Source organism: Numida meleagris, chromosome 3 (assembly GCF_002078875.1).
Source record: "Numida meleagris isolate 19003 breed g44 Domestic line chromosome 3, NumMel1.0, whole genome shotgun sequence".
Taxonomy (NCBI): Eukaryota; Metazoa; Chordata; class Aves; order Galliformes; family Numididae; genus Numida; species Numida meleagris.
Window position 1 is genome coordinate 49699122 of NC_034411.1, and position 17128 is coordinate 49716249.

At 43.2% G+C, this 17128-nt stretch overlaps 1 protein-coding gene across 3 annotated transcripts in view; it reads right to left on the minus strand.

The window, feature by feature from the left end:
- The window catches only part of CNKSR3 (CNKSR family member 3), a 63094-nt gene extending 49213 nt beyond the window's left edge, over positions 1 to 13881 (minus strand). Inside the window, exon 1 of one of the 3 annotated variants that reach the window (XM_021389377.1) lies at positions 13711 to 13881. In XM_021389377.1, the coding sequence (XP_021245052.1) occupies positions 13711 to 13762 (52 nt within the window). In that variant the 5' untranslated portion in view covers positions 13763 to 13881. Of the gene's footprint in view, positions 1 to 13229; positions 13372 to 13710 lie in introns of those variants that run through there. The other 2 variants (XM_021389373.1, XM_021389374.1) reach the window with 2 other exon arrangements.

Here is a 17128-nt window from a genome sequence, read left to right on the forward strand (position 1 = left end):
ATGGGAGGCAGTCAAGGAGCAGCTTGTAAGGGAGCAGCTGATGCATCTGCCAGATGGACATGACCACCTCCTACAGTTATGAAACCCTGATGACTAGCACCTTACACTCTCACAGTCACCAGGAAGGCAGAAGTACATGTACCTGAGAATCACCAGCCATCAGCACCAGCTAATCACATTAATATGTCACAGCAAACTGCATCACATTAGCAAAAATGCATAGTGCATATACCTCTTCATTATGGACAAATCCCCAGGAGTCACTGCTGGGTTGTCCTAGGATACACTGCCTTTGCTTGCATGCCTACATTAATCCCCCACATCATTTACATCAAGAGTTCTCCTTAGAAGTCACTGTTTGCATGAACCAGGACACAAAGAGCCTCAAGATTAAAGAGCAAAAATCCCAATCCTTATCGAATGTGATCTTGAAAAGCGCCAAATAACACCAAAACAGGAAATAACATCCCAGCCTGCTAACAGCAGTCATTTCACTGTGCCACCACACTGTATTGATGCTATCACAGATGATGACTTTGAGGAGAGCCTCCCAGGAATGAAAAAGGATTAGAGAAGGCTTCAAGATATTATTTAAAGTAGCAATTGGCTTCTTAGCAACGCATGAGGAAAGATATGCCAAGTAAGGCTAGACGAAGGCTTGACCATGAAGAGCTGCAAGAGTGAAAGCTGCTAGTTGTGTGCATTCAGAGTAATAATGAGAGGAGCAGAAAGGGGGGAAAGATAAGGCAGACACAATGAGCTAGACAAAAAAAAAAAAGACTCCGAAGGAGCAAAATACACGGATAACATTGTCCCAGTGACAGGAGAGACCAGCCTTGAAGCACCCAATACAATAGGCACTTTAAAGCACATCGCTAAAGCATCTCAACTTCCTTAAGAGATTGTGTCAAAAACAAGACTTATCAATTAAGTAGTCAATCACAAAACCTCTCCACTTCTCCATATTTTTTAAAATTGATTTGAACATTTAAAGTAATTGCTTCAAACAATTAGATGCTTGACACATTTGCACTATTCCACGCTGCCTCACAGCCCTAGTTATGCACGCAGTGATGACGCTGGTTCCCAAAATAGCAGAGACCTCACTGGAGCTCAAGTGCAACACCCTAAATGTAAGAAAGCCAACCATAAAATGTAACTGTAAGAAAGCCAAAGATATCTAAGATAAAGAACAGTAAAGCTGACCAAGGGCTCTGAATCACAAATCCAAAATATTTCCAAGCTGACCAAAAACCTCACTCTCTGAAGTGGAGTGGAGGAGGGCAGAAGAGAGCCCTACATCTGTGTAAGCCACTCCATCTGGCATCTTCACGCAGCACCTTTTGATTATGAGGCAAGAGCGTGAGCAGATACTACACCCTCTTAGTAGGGTGGTAACAAGATACTGCCTCTATCAGCACTTTAGATAAATTGAATGTTGTTTCTTACGTTGTTTTTTGTTTGTTTTCAAAGATCTCTTTTAGAATACAACTTCATTGGTGCTGCCTTCAGGGAGTGCACGATTTCTAGGCACTGGAAGCAGCTCTAGGGAGGGTCTTCATGGGCACAGCTAACAAGGATACTTGGGCGAGTGCTGTAAGCAGACTGCAAACAATTTAAATCTTACTAGAAAAGTGATTTTCAGAAGTTATCAGATTTTTTTAGAATACCCAGTGACAATGAAGAATACTGAATGGCAAAAATACATTTCAGTAAAGCCAAAGGTAAATCACCACTGAGTTTCCAACTATCATTTCAACCTATGCTTAATTTTTTGAAGACTGAGGATCATATTGGCCTATAAATTTACATGCATTATGCTCAGTTATACCTGGGTTAGAAACCACACGTTCATTCAGTATTTTGCAGCAACAAAGATTATATTAATATAAAGTGAAACCTGTACACATACATACAAGTTCACAATTTGGGAAATTAGTACTTCTGCAAATGACAGCTGAACAAGAGTCTTTAGGCATGTCTAGCATGTGACTCCTCTCCTGGGAGCTGGAAATCCTCTTCAATTACTCTGCCTTGAGATGCCAGGATAAATCTTACACTGCTAAAAGTACACATACAGCATTGCTAGAGGTCCTATGGCTACATCACATCATCCAGTTTTCAATTTCCTTGTTAAAGAGACAATTTTATACATCCAAGATTCTCACTAGCTTGGTATCTATACCATATTATGTGGTCTAAAAAGCTTCCCAAAAACCTCAAGTCAAGCTACTTCAAAGACTGGCTTCCTCTAGCATCAGTGGGAACCATTATTTTGCAGTTGACTTCCCATCATGTCTAGCACCACAAAAATTGTGTTTTTCTTCTGTAAAAAGAATCCGAACAAGCTCCAGAAGTCTGTTCCAAGTGTTTCTAATTATACCACAAAGATCTAAAAAGTATCAGCTACACATTACTCAATTACAATTGTTATAAGCTGTCCCTGCATGCAGCAACATGTGCTGCTACTTCTCTTTTCACACAGCTGTACAAGGTAGTCCACCCAGCAACAACGATGGGCAGAAGGGTGCTAAGCGAAGCAAGAAGGATAAACAAGGCCAATGATCACCACATGTGTACCTCTTACTACTCTCTCATGCAATATTTTAAGAACTCAGTATTATAAGCAACAAAATTTTCAGCAGACAGTGAATAGCACAAGATACATTACAGCTCTGCCATATGCAGATGACATTAGATATTCAAAAACTTTTCCAGACATCAGATGCTGTCCTGGTTTTAGCTGGGACAGAGATGACTTTTCCTTCATAGTATCCGATATGCTTTTCTCCTAAAGCCAAAACAATGTTGATAACACACCAACATTTTAGCTGTTGCTAAGCAGTGCTGTATGGAGCCAAGGACATGGTTTCGCAGCTTCTCATGCTGTTCTGCTCATGAGGGGGCACAAGGATTTGGGAGGGTACTGAGCCAGGACAGCTGGCCTAAACTGAAATATGACCTCAACCCATGAGCTCTCATTTGTGTTTTTTTCCTCCAATTCTCTCCCTAATTGCAGTGGGAGGGGGTGGGTGAGCGAACAATGTGTGGTGCTCAGCTACCTGCCAGGTTAAACTCCTAATCAGTAGGCATCTGTTGTGGTATTTCAACAACCCTAAATGAAGCCATGCTCTCTTTTCTTACACACAAACAACTTTTCTAAATGACCATGTCTCCTTCTGTTCTATTGTCACTCTCTGCACTACAGTAGCTCTTGAGTGACTAACGAGAAAAGAATCCAGGGTTGAACCATGGCCTGCAAGGTTCGCTCCTCTGCAGCAGACTCCATGGGATGGACCCAGGTGGGGATCGACATGCTTACATTCCCAGGATTACACTCAGCAGGGACCTCTGCAGTACCCAACACAGCCTAGAGTATCCTTCAACTCACCCCAAAACAGACAAGATCTGCTGAACCATTCTCTAGGCTCCAGTGACTAGAACAAGAGCACAAATGTAAATTAATCATGTCTTAATCCTGATTTGAATGCCTCCCACAGTATGACCAGAGGAAAATCACTTTCCTCCATCACTCGCATCACAACACAGTGCCCTGACACCTGAAGTTGCCCAAACAGAGAGTTCAGGAGTTTATGTGCAACACAGAATCACAGTTACCAGTGTTGGAAAAGACCTCCAAGATCATCCAGTGCAACCATCCACCTACCACCATTATTTCCCCACTAAACCATGTCCCTCAGTGCAACATCTAAATGTTTCTTGAACACCTCCAGGGACAGTGACTCCACCACCTCCCTGGGCAGCCTGTTTCAGTGCCTAACCACTCTTTCAGAGAATAAATTTTTCTAAACATCCAACCTGATTCTCCCCAGGTGCAACTTGAGGCCATTCCCTCCAGTTCTATCATTAGTTACACAAGAGAAGAGGCCGACTCCCACTTCGCCACAACCTCCCGCTTCAGGCAGTTGTAGAGAGCAATAGGGTCTCCCCTGAGCCTCCTCTTCCCCAGACTAAACAATCCCAGTTCCCTCAGCTACTCCCCGTAAGACTTATGCTCCAGACCCCTCACCAGCTTCATTGCCTTTCTCTGAACACACTCCAGGGCCTTGATGTCTTTCTTGTAGCAAAGAGCCCAAAAGTAAACACAGTACTCCCAGGTGAGGCCCCACCAGTGCTGAGCACAGAGGCATGATCGCTTCCTTGCTCCTGCTGGCAGCACTACTTCTGATACAAGCCAGGATGCCATTGGCCTTCTTGGCCACCTGGGCACACTGTTGGCTCATGCTCAGCCGAGCGTCGACCAACACCCCCAGGTCCATTTCCTCCACACAGTCTCCTAGCCACTCTGCCCAAGCCTGTAGCATTGCCTGGGGTTGTTGTAGCCAAAGTGCAGGACCCGGCACTTGGACTGCATTCAGAGACGAAAATAGCTAAGACAACGACGCTAACGCTGTTTCCTGTATATACATAACCCACTTCGTGTTAGTTAACTGAAATGTATATATATCTTGAATTCCTCACAATTTTAACTCCCTGTCTTTAAAGAGAGAGTAACACAGCAGCTCCCCACTGAGAGGCGTACAGGAAGAATAAAATAAAGACTGAAGCACCAGAAGTACTGCCATAATGATACATGACAGTTAAATAAAGAAGTGCTCAAGGCACAGAGTGCACTTATCACACATAGATACTTCATTTCTCAAGGTTCTGTTCCAGTCATCTTAATTCTTTTTAAATCTTTATAAAAGTACCAGAGTTAGCTAGCAACAGCCTGGTGCACAGGACCTAATAAAGAAGTAAGCAGCAAAACATGGAAGAAGCATAAAACTGTCATAACTGCAACCATCAGAACACTACAGAGAACCCCCACTGCCATCAAGCACTCAGTGTGGAATGCACTCATATCGGCCCATTTTAATGCTCTAGCCTTGGCACCATTACATCAAACCCACATCTACCCTCCTGAATAAAGAATAAATGGGTCAAATGCCAGTATTACATGATCCTTCAATATTACCATTAAACCTGAAACATAACTGAAGGCAAACCATGTTCATAACTCTTTTTTTATTTATCAGTTCAATCTACATAACAAATGTATGCTATTGTGAGTTACAACTAAAATCAGTAAGAAATAAAAACGGTTATTGACCGGTTTGCTTTCCTCACATATGGATTTATGTACCCAGCGTTGTTGTCTTAAATAGTAACATGTATATATAGTTAGAAGAAAGATGAAGGGTTGTTTCTAGATACAAGTAAATAACTATGACTCTTATGTTTACAGGTAACAGCATAAGAGGTAAGGTACAGCTGAAATCCAATTGCTACATAGAGAACTACACAACTAAAGAGAAAAAAAAAATGAGTACAAGGTCACAGAATTTATGAATCTTTTGATTCCTCTTTCAACCAAAGTTTCCATTATAGCTTGCATTAGGAATGCCAACAATTACTAAGTTATCTTTTGCCATAATCCTTTTGGAACCCTGCTTGTGGAGCCAGCAAGAATCCCACACCTTGTAGAGGACAGCAAGCAAAGCACTGACTAGAAATCCCTGCTACAAGTGCTGAGGGAACAAGGGGGATGAGAAAACACCCACTCCTATTAGGCCCTGCAATACGTTTTTGGGCACAGCTCCATCCTGGACCTTCACATGTTTTTCAGTCCACATTCTTCAGGCATGTCTGAACTTGCTCTCACAGCCCTCCTTCCTCGGGAGCCTCCTGCACCCGAGGACAAAAAAATAAGCCTTCAGCCCCTATTGCTCCCATCTCCCTCCTACCTTCAACCAAAGCACAGGCATCCTCAGCAGCACAGCACTGATACCCGCTCAGTACTGCCTCCTCAACACTGAAGCCATGACACTGCTACCCCAACAATGAGGCCAGCAGGGCCCCATCCTACTCGCACTAGATTTGATGGCTAGATGCCATCACTAAATGGCTGCCTTTTGGCTGTCTCAGTGAGGACAAAGCCCTCACACCACACTAGTTCATGGAGGAAGAGGGAGCATACTGCCAAGGCCTTCAGTTCAGGGCAGAAACAGCAACAGCAGCAACAGAAGGCAGAAATCCCCTTGATTACACAGGGATCTTCTACCAAGCATGAAGGCAAGAAAGCCCAACAGAAGCCCTAAACTGGCCTGCCTCATTGGCCACTAAATTCACAACACAAACAAAGGAAGCAACACCTTGAGCCCTGCTCCTCTGTTTGGGCTGGGAAAGCATCTATATCAGACAAGACATCTTTTATTTAATGACAAAATAGGCATATTACTGAGCTGTTCATAAAGCATTCACCCAGCAAACTTCATTCCAGTCATACAAGACTCGGTGAGATAAGAAAAGATATTATTAACATTAAAGATAAAAGGATGACAACATAAGCAACCTTCATTTTGCCTACACAAGACAGAGACATCAGGATCACATTAGCCTAGAAGCCTGTATCAACTCCCCTTTAGCAAAAGCCTTGGCCCTTGATGAGCACCAATTAAGTCCTAAATGGAGTTCTCTCCTTTGATCAAAAAGAAAGATAAGATTACATTTGCACCACAGAGCTTTGATTTTAACACCACAGCAGATGTTTAGCTTTCCTACACCTAACTACTAATATACAAAACAGTCCAAAAAACTGAAGAGATTTTGGTACTACGGTGACCGAGCTGTAAAAGGGTATGAGAAACAAATAAGAGAAACTACTTAAGCTCAGCAACAATGCATTATTACAGTATAAGTCAGTCAGATACTGAATGAATGTCCATAGACCATAGTTACAAAGGTTGGTGACTTGGTCTCACCAAATCAAAACACAAATGCTTGATTTTATCCAGCATTTGTAATATTTCATGAAAAGTAGCTGTGTTTCATAGTATCATAAATACCTATTTTAATAGGTAATGACTGTTCAAAACTATTAAAAAAGAACAGGCAGATTCTATGCACCTCCTTCTTGCAAATCCTCCAAACTGTGAAATGTTATTGTACATACTCTGAAAAGGTGGAGGCAGGCATATGGAAATCCACAGACAATCTCCTTATGCAAAGCAAGCAAGTGCGGCCCAGGGATATGAACGATACCTTAGACTCAGAAGTCATCTCACTGTAGAAATAATGAGAGCTCAAATGGCAAAAGGAATACATACCCTGCCTAACATCAGACAGAGATCCAGAGTCAAACAGCACTTTTTCTGTGAATTTCCTATCTTTAATTGCAAGCTTGTGAAGAAACATTAAGATCTGTGACCAATGCTGTGACCACAAAAAAATGGGTCCTGAAGAACTACTGCAAACATGTGGAAGACTGCTAGAGAGGCCCCAGCTCTGTTTGCTCTTATCCATCCTCTCCCTCCCTTCTCTAGGTTAGCCTTGAAAACATCAGAATCTCACGACCTCCTCTTTTTGACAGGACTTACATATTTGGGGTATCTGGAGGATAGAGCCAAGAGACGCTGCCAAAATAACAAACCTCCAGGGAGGTGAAACCTAAGTACGTGATGTTGGCAGGAAAATGCAAGATACAAATTAAGACTAATAGCATCACAAGTATGGAAAAAAAATGCAATGGTAATCAATTTTTTTCCATTTATTCACAGAGACACTGTTAGGACATAAGCATTAATATATTTTCTCTGTGAAGCTTCCCTGCAAAGGAAGATCTTATTCTAAGATGCCTGGAAGGAGCTTATCTGTTGGAACATGACTTAAATCAGGCAATCCAGAAGCTTAGATTTAAGAAATCATATGAAAGAACAAATAACACCCCTCCCCCCTCAAAAAAAAAAAAAAGAAAAAACACTTCTGAACACTTGTTGACAGGCTGTATGCCACATCACTCATAACTGCAATTCATCTAGTTGCGTCTGTTGCAGAGCAGCCTTTTGTCAGATTCTTAAGAAAACAAAACATCATGACAAATTTCAACATGAATTTTATCTAGTGCTCTGTATTTTGTCTTCCATTAGCTCTTGGGGTGTGCTAGGCAGTGCACAAACAGAGAGGCATGATCCTTAGCCCAGAGGCTTTACATGCTGAAAACAGAGTCCCGGGCAGAAACATGAGGAACAAACTCATAGTAACTAGAATTATGAACATCTGACACATTTCATCAAACATGAGACTCTGTCTACAGAAGTCTCAAACAATTGAAGAAAAAACTTTTGACCACTGTAGAAAAAGAACGCAAGAAAGAAGAAAAAACACTACTGATGCAACAGCTGATTGCTACTGCTGAGCAGTTATAGTTATTAAGAGAAATTTCTTCTACCATCACTGTATTTCTAGTTGATTAATACAGACTTAACAGTTCTACCTATGTCTAGGTATGACCTAAATACACATGCCTTGTACCCACTATCTGCTCTGTATCCTAAAATTCTTTGTCAGAGCTGCATTACATTTCTGAAGGTTACAATCAACTTTCCAGTAACACCCACTAAGATTTTAGCATTTAAAATGTTTCTTTTGAAGACATTATGGTGTCAGCCCTCTGCTTTTAGACCTCTGATGTTTGGTTAAAATAGTTTGAACAGCCACACAATGGCAAAACAAACAGAGCAGACTGTGAGGAAAAAAAATCACAGAACCCATAAGCAACTCAAAACTGTAACACAAAAAAAAAACATGAACATATGAACACAGAGGCCAATGTGTCCGACTTTTTTCAAACACATTCACTTAGCAACAACAAATGAATAATTTTAAGCCAGCACTAGTACAAACTGGTTGTACAGCTTTTCACTTTAAGTTTCTACCAACAGACAAATGCTAAATATATTTATTTAGTATTTTCACCTTCTGCTAACAAAACACTATAGGCCAGCTACATTCAGAATTTCAGCTGAAATACTTGAAAAGAGGGTGTACTGTCAATGTCATTTTCTACTTAATAAAAACTCTTTACAAATAGTTTTAAGTAATCAAGCAAATAGAGAAGTTAAGCAGGGGTTTATTGGTGTTAGATTTTTTAAAAATACTTTCAACACAATAGCGTCCACTTCAAAATACTTAAAATGAAAAGGAAGGCTTAAAAAAAAAAAAACCTTCAGTGTTATGTGCTACTTACAACTGTTTCTGAAACCCAGCTATGGTTTGTGGCAGTTAACACAGCTGACCTTGCTGAAATCACTCTGGGTAAGCAAGATAACTCTAAAAAAAGAACACGAGGCCCTCTCAATTAATTGCTAACTATTAATAAATTAACATATTCCTCCTCCTTCTTCCAGCATACCTATAAATAAAAATAGTTGCCCTCAAGTTTTACCAGGAATGGAAATCAAGAGTATTTTGTGACATAACTGCCACTGGAATAAGTGACATCCATGAACTATTGGGTAATGGAATAAGTGAACCTGGAGTGCGATAAAAGGACCAAAGTGCCAGCTTGATCCAGAGCTAGCTGAGCACACAGCTACAGTAACAAAGGCCAGATTGTAATGGAGACTCACCACAAGAAGGCATCTAACCGCAAGCGTGTCAAACTGTCTTTACCATGTAAAATTTGGCTTGAAGTCACAAGTCACGTAAGTATGTTAGGCTTGGGGGCAGGGGGAAGAGGCGGAAAACAAAGAGATGATATAACGATGTTGTCTAGTAGGATGGTGACATTTTTCACATGGGAGAATCTTCCTCTTACGCAGCTTTTCTTCCTCTCTCATCTCCTGAGGGCTGACCCCAGCAGCAAGGTTTTCAGTAGCCAGGGGCTCCTGGGACTACAGAACATGTCTCCACATAATCGCATTACATTTTTTTCTTCAAATTGTTGCTCTTCCAGAAAAGTTATGCCACTTCTGTGCTGGACACTTCTCCACATGCATAGCTTTATGTAACAAAATGGGTTCTTGCCAGTTTCTGCACCCAGGATAGCCAAAACACAGAAAACTACAAGCCCACAACCAAATGAATACCAGCAGCAGTTCTGAAGATTTGCTGCAACTCTGCGGCTGTCAGCCCACCCCACCATAAACTGAATTACTTGAGGAGCTGTGGATGCCCTGTTCCTGGAGGTGTTCAAGGCCAGATTGAGTGATGCCCTGGGCAACCTGATCTAATGCTTGATTTACTGGCTGGCAACCCTGCCCATGGCAAGGAGGAATGATCTTTGAGGTCCCTTCGAAGCCAAGCCATTCTGTGACTCCTTCATGAGCTCTAGTGGACAATTCAGTCTTGAGGGCACGCACAAGAAGTTGCGAGAAAGAAGCAAGGTCTGTGAGCCTGTAAGCATCTTAGCCCACTCAGGAATGAGGCAGCAAGTCAAATGCAACCAGGCAAGAGTTAGTTTATCTCCCAGCAAGGATCAACTCAAAAAAAGAGAATCTATCATCCCTGTTCAGTCAGTTTCAAGAAGACAGCGCATGCCATCAACTCCACGTCCACCACGCCCAGTTCAACATAGTGACCTGATCAAAAAGTACCTTCTCACTGCTGAAGACAGCCCCCAAAAAACTGCTCAAGTCTGCATCACACTGTTAAAAAAAATCATCTAACTACATCATCACTTCTTCTGAACAGAAATGCCTATACGAATATCAAATAGCTTCCAATCACTGATGTTACAGCTAAAGATCTATCATATCCTTGGTCAAAGCTTGAGAAATACTTCACCTACAAAGCTGCTAGCTACTAAAAGCACAACTTCGCTGCAGCAGCCCTAATTTTACCTTTAGCTACTTAGTCTGCTACTGTCAGTATAGTATGCTTTGCCAGAAAAAACACCCTTGTTTGCAAACAAATAGCAGCATTCTAGAGTGAATTAACGAGAGCAGGCAAGCAACCACTTTTTCTATCAGCTATTGTTGACAACAATAAACAAAGCACTTTTTATTTAAAATCTGGCTGCAAATATCTAGAAATATTCACGTTCATATAATTAATTCTAAATATGTTGTTTTAAATTACAGATAAAGGTTATTTAAAGAATCTGCATAGAAGCAAATAGCTCAAAAATCACAAAGTAACTCTTCAAGGTAAGGGCTGCTCTGTTAAAAAAAGTGAGAGTTTTGCCTGCTTGTTTTAGACAGGAAGCCAAGTTCACCAAAAGTCAATTAGCTAACTGTCCTGAAGTGGTTGCACAGCTTACTTTTGGAATTTGCTTCATGAGAAGGTGGAAAGTTTATATGCGCCTTTTGGTTTGATTAAGTGTTGTTTTTTTAAAGTAAAAATCAATTTTAATATAACACATATATAATTATGTACATGTTATATATTTATTAACATATCATTTAGTAGATGTTTGATTGTAAATATATTTGAAATAGAAAAATAATTATTGGAGAAAAAAATCTCAGTTTTATGCTGACCATTAAAATGGACCAAATGAGACCACTTATTTCTGCTTCTCCGTATTTTTCCAAAATACCTTTATCATTGTATGACATGCATGCATCGTTACCTGCAAAACCTATCTCCCCACTGCCAGCGGGCATCTCCCACCACTGCTATTCTTGTCATTCTCCTAGAATACATAATACATCTCCATGGCACCACTGCAATAACTCAATAACTACAGGCAACAAATATCACCATCCAAGCATCTTCCCCAGAGCTTGACTGGTTCAGTGAAGATAGTGGTATTACCCTCCTGTATAGACAGCGAGAGTCAAATAACTGGCATAAGCTCCCTTCCACGCATCTAGCGTATTTATATGCATAACCTTGAGAATTAAAGATAATGCTCCTAAGGTAAAACACAGACCTCTGGTGTCTGTTGAAAATGCAGTGGTTGTGAGCTACACAGTAGACAAGCATTTTGGCTAAAAAAATAAACCGTGAAGCAGCGTCCACAAGGCTATAAGCTAGCCATTAAGGTGTTAATTTTCACATGCAGAGATGAAAACACAACCATAAAGTTTTCCACATCTCGTGTCTTTATGACAATGTTGTTAGGCAGGGAGTGACGTAAAATGACGCCGTGCACCGAGAGGTCAAACCCTTACCTGGAAACCAAAAAACAACAGCAGAAACAAAAGTCACTCTCAGTCTTTAATTTATTCCTTTGAATTTCAAAGGACACGTGTTAGCATTAGTCAGAAGATACACCTTCCTACTACAGCCAGGCCTCAAATTATTCTGCATAACGCTAATTGAGGGTCCAACTAAAGAGTTACCTGTTCAAGGAACCTGCAAGTAAAATAAATTATGCAAGAAAGCAAGCCAAGCGTGCTGAAGTGTAATAAAGCCTTTTAAAATGATTAGCTGGTTTACTCTTTAATCTGGCAAGCTAACAAACTTTCAGTGCCCAAGAGAAAAAACACAATCAGGGAACGGCATTATATAAATATTCCACATGCCAAAGCAAAAGGCTTATTTCAGTGTAACAACACGCTCCTGTTTCAACCAATACCAACAGAAGAATCTTTCCATTGAAGTTATTTGTGTGTTAATGCATAACTTCACAGCACGTTTGCATGGAACGCTCAGGGAGCTCCTGGGGCAGCATGTCACCGGCACAGTGACACTCGGGAGGGCCGGGAGGACCCATCCTGCACTGCACACACAACATGAGCCTGACTTCCCAATTTGACTCAGTCCTGAACCGGACTCCTGCCAAGAGCTGACCGCAGGCATGTGGTCTAATCAGCGGTATGGTCCTGAGACGTTCAAGTAATGGCTGCTGCAAGCGAGTGCCGCTCCTAACCCAGGGAAGCCTCCAACTCAAAGCGTTCGTAATTTCACATCAAATTCAAACCAAGAGAAGCCTGCAAAAATGCTTCGTGTAACAAAAGACGACTGTACTAAAACACGGTCCTACAAGAGAACAGCAGCCTAGTTCATAAGTCAGAAGTCCCTCACCTAATTCACTGCTATGCTCCCTCTGATTTACAGACCGTAGAGAAGGAATTGCGAGTGCAATCCTCCGACGGCTCGGCTATTCAGAAAGCACTCGCAGAGTCCAACCAGATTTGACACAACGGATGTCAGAGCTGCCCTCACAAAAAACACACCACTATCTCAGTGCAGACGTCCCCCAGGGGAGCCCGGAGATGGCAGCAGCACCCAGCGGACACCGCTGCGCCAGCCAACTTCTTTCTTCCTCTGCTTCCCGGAGCAGAACAAACTTTGCAAACTTAGCAAATCGGTCATACAAGAGGAACATCAGGGAGAGAACCCAGAACTGAGAAGTAAGCTTCGATACGAGGGAGAGAATAAAAGCACAGGCGCAAAGAGATGGGGTGGGAGAGCTGCAGGGGCCAGTATTCAACTTTCCGAGCAGCAGCCCCGACTGTTAATCCCACAACCGTTCAACGGGATTAATGGATCCTGCTTACCTGAATTAGTTTATAAAGTTTTTGCTTAACGACAAAATCGCAACGTTTCCGACCACTGGGTGGCTGCCGCCTGGAAAGCCTGGAGACAGCGCGCAGGGACTAACTTAACTCCGCGCCTGAAGGAGAGAAGCTGGCACTGCCCTGCGAACCAAGCAGCTGCGCGGTCACAGAGGGGGGATGGAGCACGGGAAGGCTCCCGAACGGCGAGCAGCCCGCCCGCCTCCTCCGTCCCCGCGCCCAGCCCGGAGAGAAGCGCCCGCAGCGCTCCGGCCGAGGCGCGCAGCAGTGCGCTCGCAGCCGCGGGACAGGGGCTGCCATCGCCACGGCGCCCGCCCCGCTGCCACGAGGCCGCCCGGCTGCCGGCAGGGCAAGAGCAGCCGCGGCTCCCACACGGGAAGGCGGCGCTGCCCCGCCGGCCCTCGAGCCCGGCACCAGAAAGTCCCCGCGGGCTATGCCGGGCCGGGCGGCGCGGCGCCCTTACCTTTGGTCCAGTCCACCACTTGCTTCGGACTCCACTTGGTCACCGGCTCCATGGCGGGCTCAGCCCCGCCGGGACCGCCGCCGGCCGCGCTCTCGGACGCGGACTCGCCCCCTCTCACGCTCCCATCCCCGCTGCCCCGCTCCGCGCCCGCCCCACGCCGGCCGGGCCGTCCCCTCGGGCCGGCTCCTCCCGGAGCCCGCCCCGCAGGCGCCCCGCCCCCAGGTGCTCTCGCCCGGCTCCCTTTGGCGGCGGGCCGGGCCGGGTGCCTGCTTCCGCCCCCAGCGGAACTCCGCGGGTGGCGCCCCGTGGGCTGGGCGGGAGTGCCGGGGCGATGGCATCGGCACAGCCTATGGGAGGAAATGGTAGCAGTGGGGAAGGGAGGGGGGTGAGGCTGCTCCGGGGACGTGGAAGAGGAGAGATGGGCGTCTCGGGGCGGGGAATTGGGTGTCTGAGTGGAATAAACTCTTTGAAAAGAAAATAAAGCGATTTTTTGTTCCAGTACTGAGAAGCCCATGATCAAACATGTCAAAGCGTGGGCTCACTGGGATGGGAATCCACAGCTCTGTGTGTTTGTGTTCTGTGCTTTCCTGCCCCTAGCCACCAAATCAAGAGGTGGCACATCACCAGCTTTAGGTTGGAGAAGTAGTGGTGAAAAACAAAGGTTTTTTGGCCTGTATACCTAAAAACCAGTAGTTCACTCATCCAGTTTGTCACATGGTAGCTGAATGTTTATTTCTAGTTCTTGATTCTAAGGTCAATTCATTGGAGCTGAGTTGTGGATTTGCTTTCTGGTGTGTGAAATACTATGCCTGTCAATTCACCTTACTGCATATTTGAAAGCGTAAAATGAGATTCACCATAATATCGATGGAGCAACCCAAAATTTCTGGATTCCCTATGGAAACATGCGTCATTCACACTTCAAAAACAACAAAGCAGCAGCTCTCAGCCCATGTAAAGGCCGAGGTGAACAGATGGGCCCTGCAATGAGCCCTGTTAATGGTTTCACAACCGTTAGTTTCACAGAGCTTTGGTCTTAACTACACAGATGCTTCCCAAGGTTGCAGGAAGGAAAGCAAATGTCTCGCTGTTGGTGTTTGGTGCATTCATCTGCTGCCATCCTTCTCTGTCACACATCCCGGGCCAGGCCCTGTCTCTTATTTGGAAAGGATGAGCACCAGATTTTGTGAGTCAGACCTGAAAGTCTGGTCACTTGCTAGCAGATCTGCCAATTTGATAAATCATTGTTAGAATTTTCGTAATTTTCAAGATTACAAATCTTTTTTTTTTTTTTTTCGTAAGCAGGACAGTATTGTAGTGACCCTGTGTTCTTTCATTATCTTATGTCCCTCAAAACCAGCTGCTTTACAGCCTGCTTTGGACAAATGAAGTTGGAGTGACAGGGGAAGGAAGCATGTCTCCAGCTTCTCAGTCGCTGGAGTATTTAAGTTCATTTGGAAGCTGCAACGTATAAATTAAGTGACTAGAAATGAGTCAGGTGCAGAACTGGATTTGGTTCTGTTAGCATTTAATTAAAATATTCACACTGATGGGGCAACTGTTGTTGCACAAGAATCAACATCTTCTCACCTTGACAATAGAATTGTCAGCGATCTATACATGATCGTGTGGGAGATTTTGGTGTACACTATTGAGAGAAACAGGTCTACCTAGTCCCTGCTTGAACATCAGATATAAAAAGAGAGTCCCTTTTGTCTGGATGAAGTAAGGACAGCCTGAGGACCTTCCAGGCTTTATAACTTTGGAAAAACAATGTCCTGGGTGTGCCTCCCTTGTGACTTAGAAAGAAGTGAGTGACCAAGCAGTACTGTCACTTCATGTAATACTTTCATGAATTCAGGTTAATTTTTGTAGAATCATAGAATGGTTTGTGCTAAGATTAAAGCACCTTAAAGCCCACCCAGTTCCAACACCCTGCCATTGGCAGAGCTGCTACCCACCTGATCAGGCTGCCCAGGGCCCCAGCCAACCTGGCCTTGAACGATTCCAGGGATGGGGCACCCCTGGGGATCACAAGACTATTTTGCACAATATACATTTATTATATTTTAAAATTAATAGAAAATGGGTTATACATTTATCTTGGCCTCTCTTGGATCCTTTTATCTGGCTGTGAAACTCTCTGACTCTCTAGTAAATTGAGCACAAAACTCATCAGTGTCAATGTTTAAAGAGAAACTTAAAGACAATAGGAACCTTTTTGTATACAGAAATAGAAATAGAAGATTTTACCTGGTTTTCACTTCCCTGTCCAAATGGGACACAGGCAGAAAGATTTGTTTGGAATACACCCCATCAGTCAGTATCATCAGACACAGAAGAATTATGTCCTTGAATGGAAAGCAACTGCTGGGAGTTTAACACAAGCAAAAGAAAAGGTAGAGGAGGGAAAGCACTTTGAAGAATTAGCAGGAGCAGTGCCTGCTCCATTTGTTACAACTTTTTGCCCAGTCATCATTTATCAAAGGCACGCAGATGTGGACTCATACCCAAACCCAGATTCAAGAAGCCCATGTTCAACCTAAATCACTCAAAATCCTTCTCACTCACTGACTGAGGCCTCCAGGTATCAGGAAACACCAGAGAGGGATTTGAAGCCAGACTGGAGCTGGGTCCCTGTGCCTATGCAGAACTTTCTGAAGAGAGCTATGGGCTTTACAAGGAGGCAGAATGCATTGGTCTCTTTCTCTTTTACAGTCTACTTCTTGCTGCTTCTTTTTAAAGAATGTTAGATACACATATGTTTTAATTTAGCCATTTTTCTGCACAGCCTGAATTTATCTGCAGATTCAGAAATACAAGAAAGGTGCATTAACCCTTTCTTCTAGAGCTTTACTTGCAAACGGAGGTATTTGTGGAAGGGGAAAAAAGTAACAGGAAATAAATTATTTACATATTTGGTCAGCTCTAAAAATAACAAGCAAAATCTAAGCAAAGTTGCTTTTCTTTGTTATTTTTTTCCACTAATTTTCATGTATTTAAATGTTTCAAGTCAAATCAGTGGCACTATCACAACTGTTTAATGAAGCTGAGAAAATCCACCTGATCAGGAATTGAAGTCCCTATTAACTTCAGGAAGAGTTACTCTAGAAAGTTGGAAAACGAGCTGCTATTATAGTTTCTTCTATAGCATTTTCAAATCGTCAGATCTTAAAATATGTTTCAAACATTAATGAACCAACTCACAAAATACCTGTGGTCTTGTGGTTAAGACAGCCTAACTCAATTTCAAAAGAAAGAGGTTCAAAGCCTTCCTCTGTCGCAGGCAGCTCATGCAGCACTAGGAAAACTAGTGAGAGTCATCTTGAAGTGCTTTAAATTTAGGCATGGGAGTAATTCTGTTAAATTCAGTGGGAAAAACATGCTTAAATGTTTTCGTATTAGGGGATATAAGAGT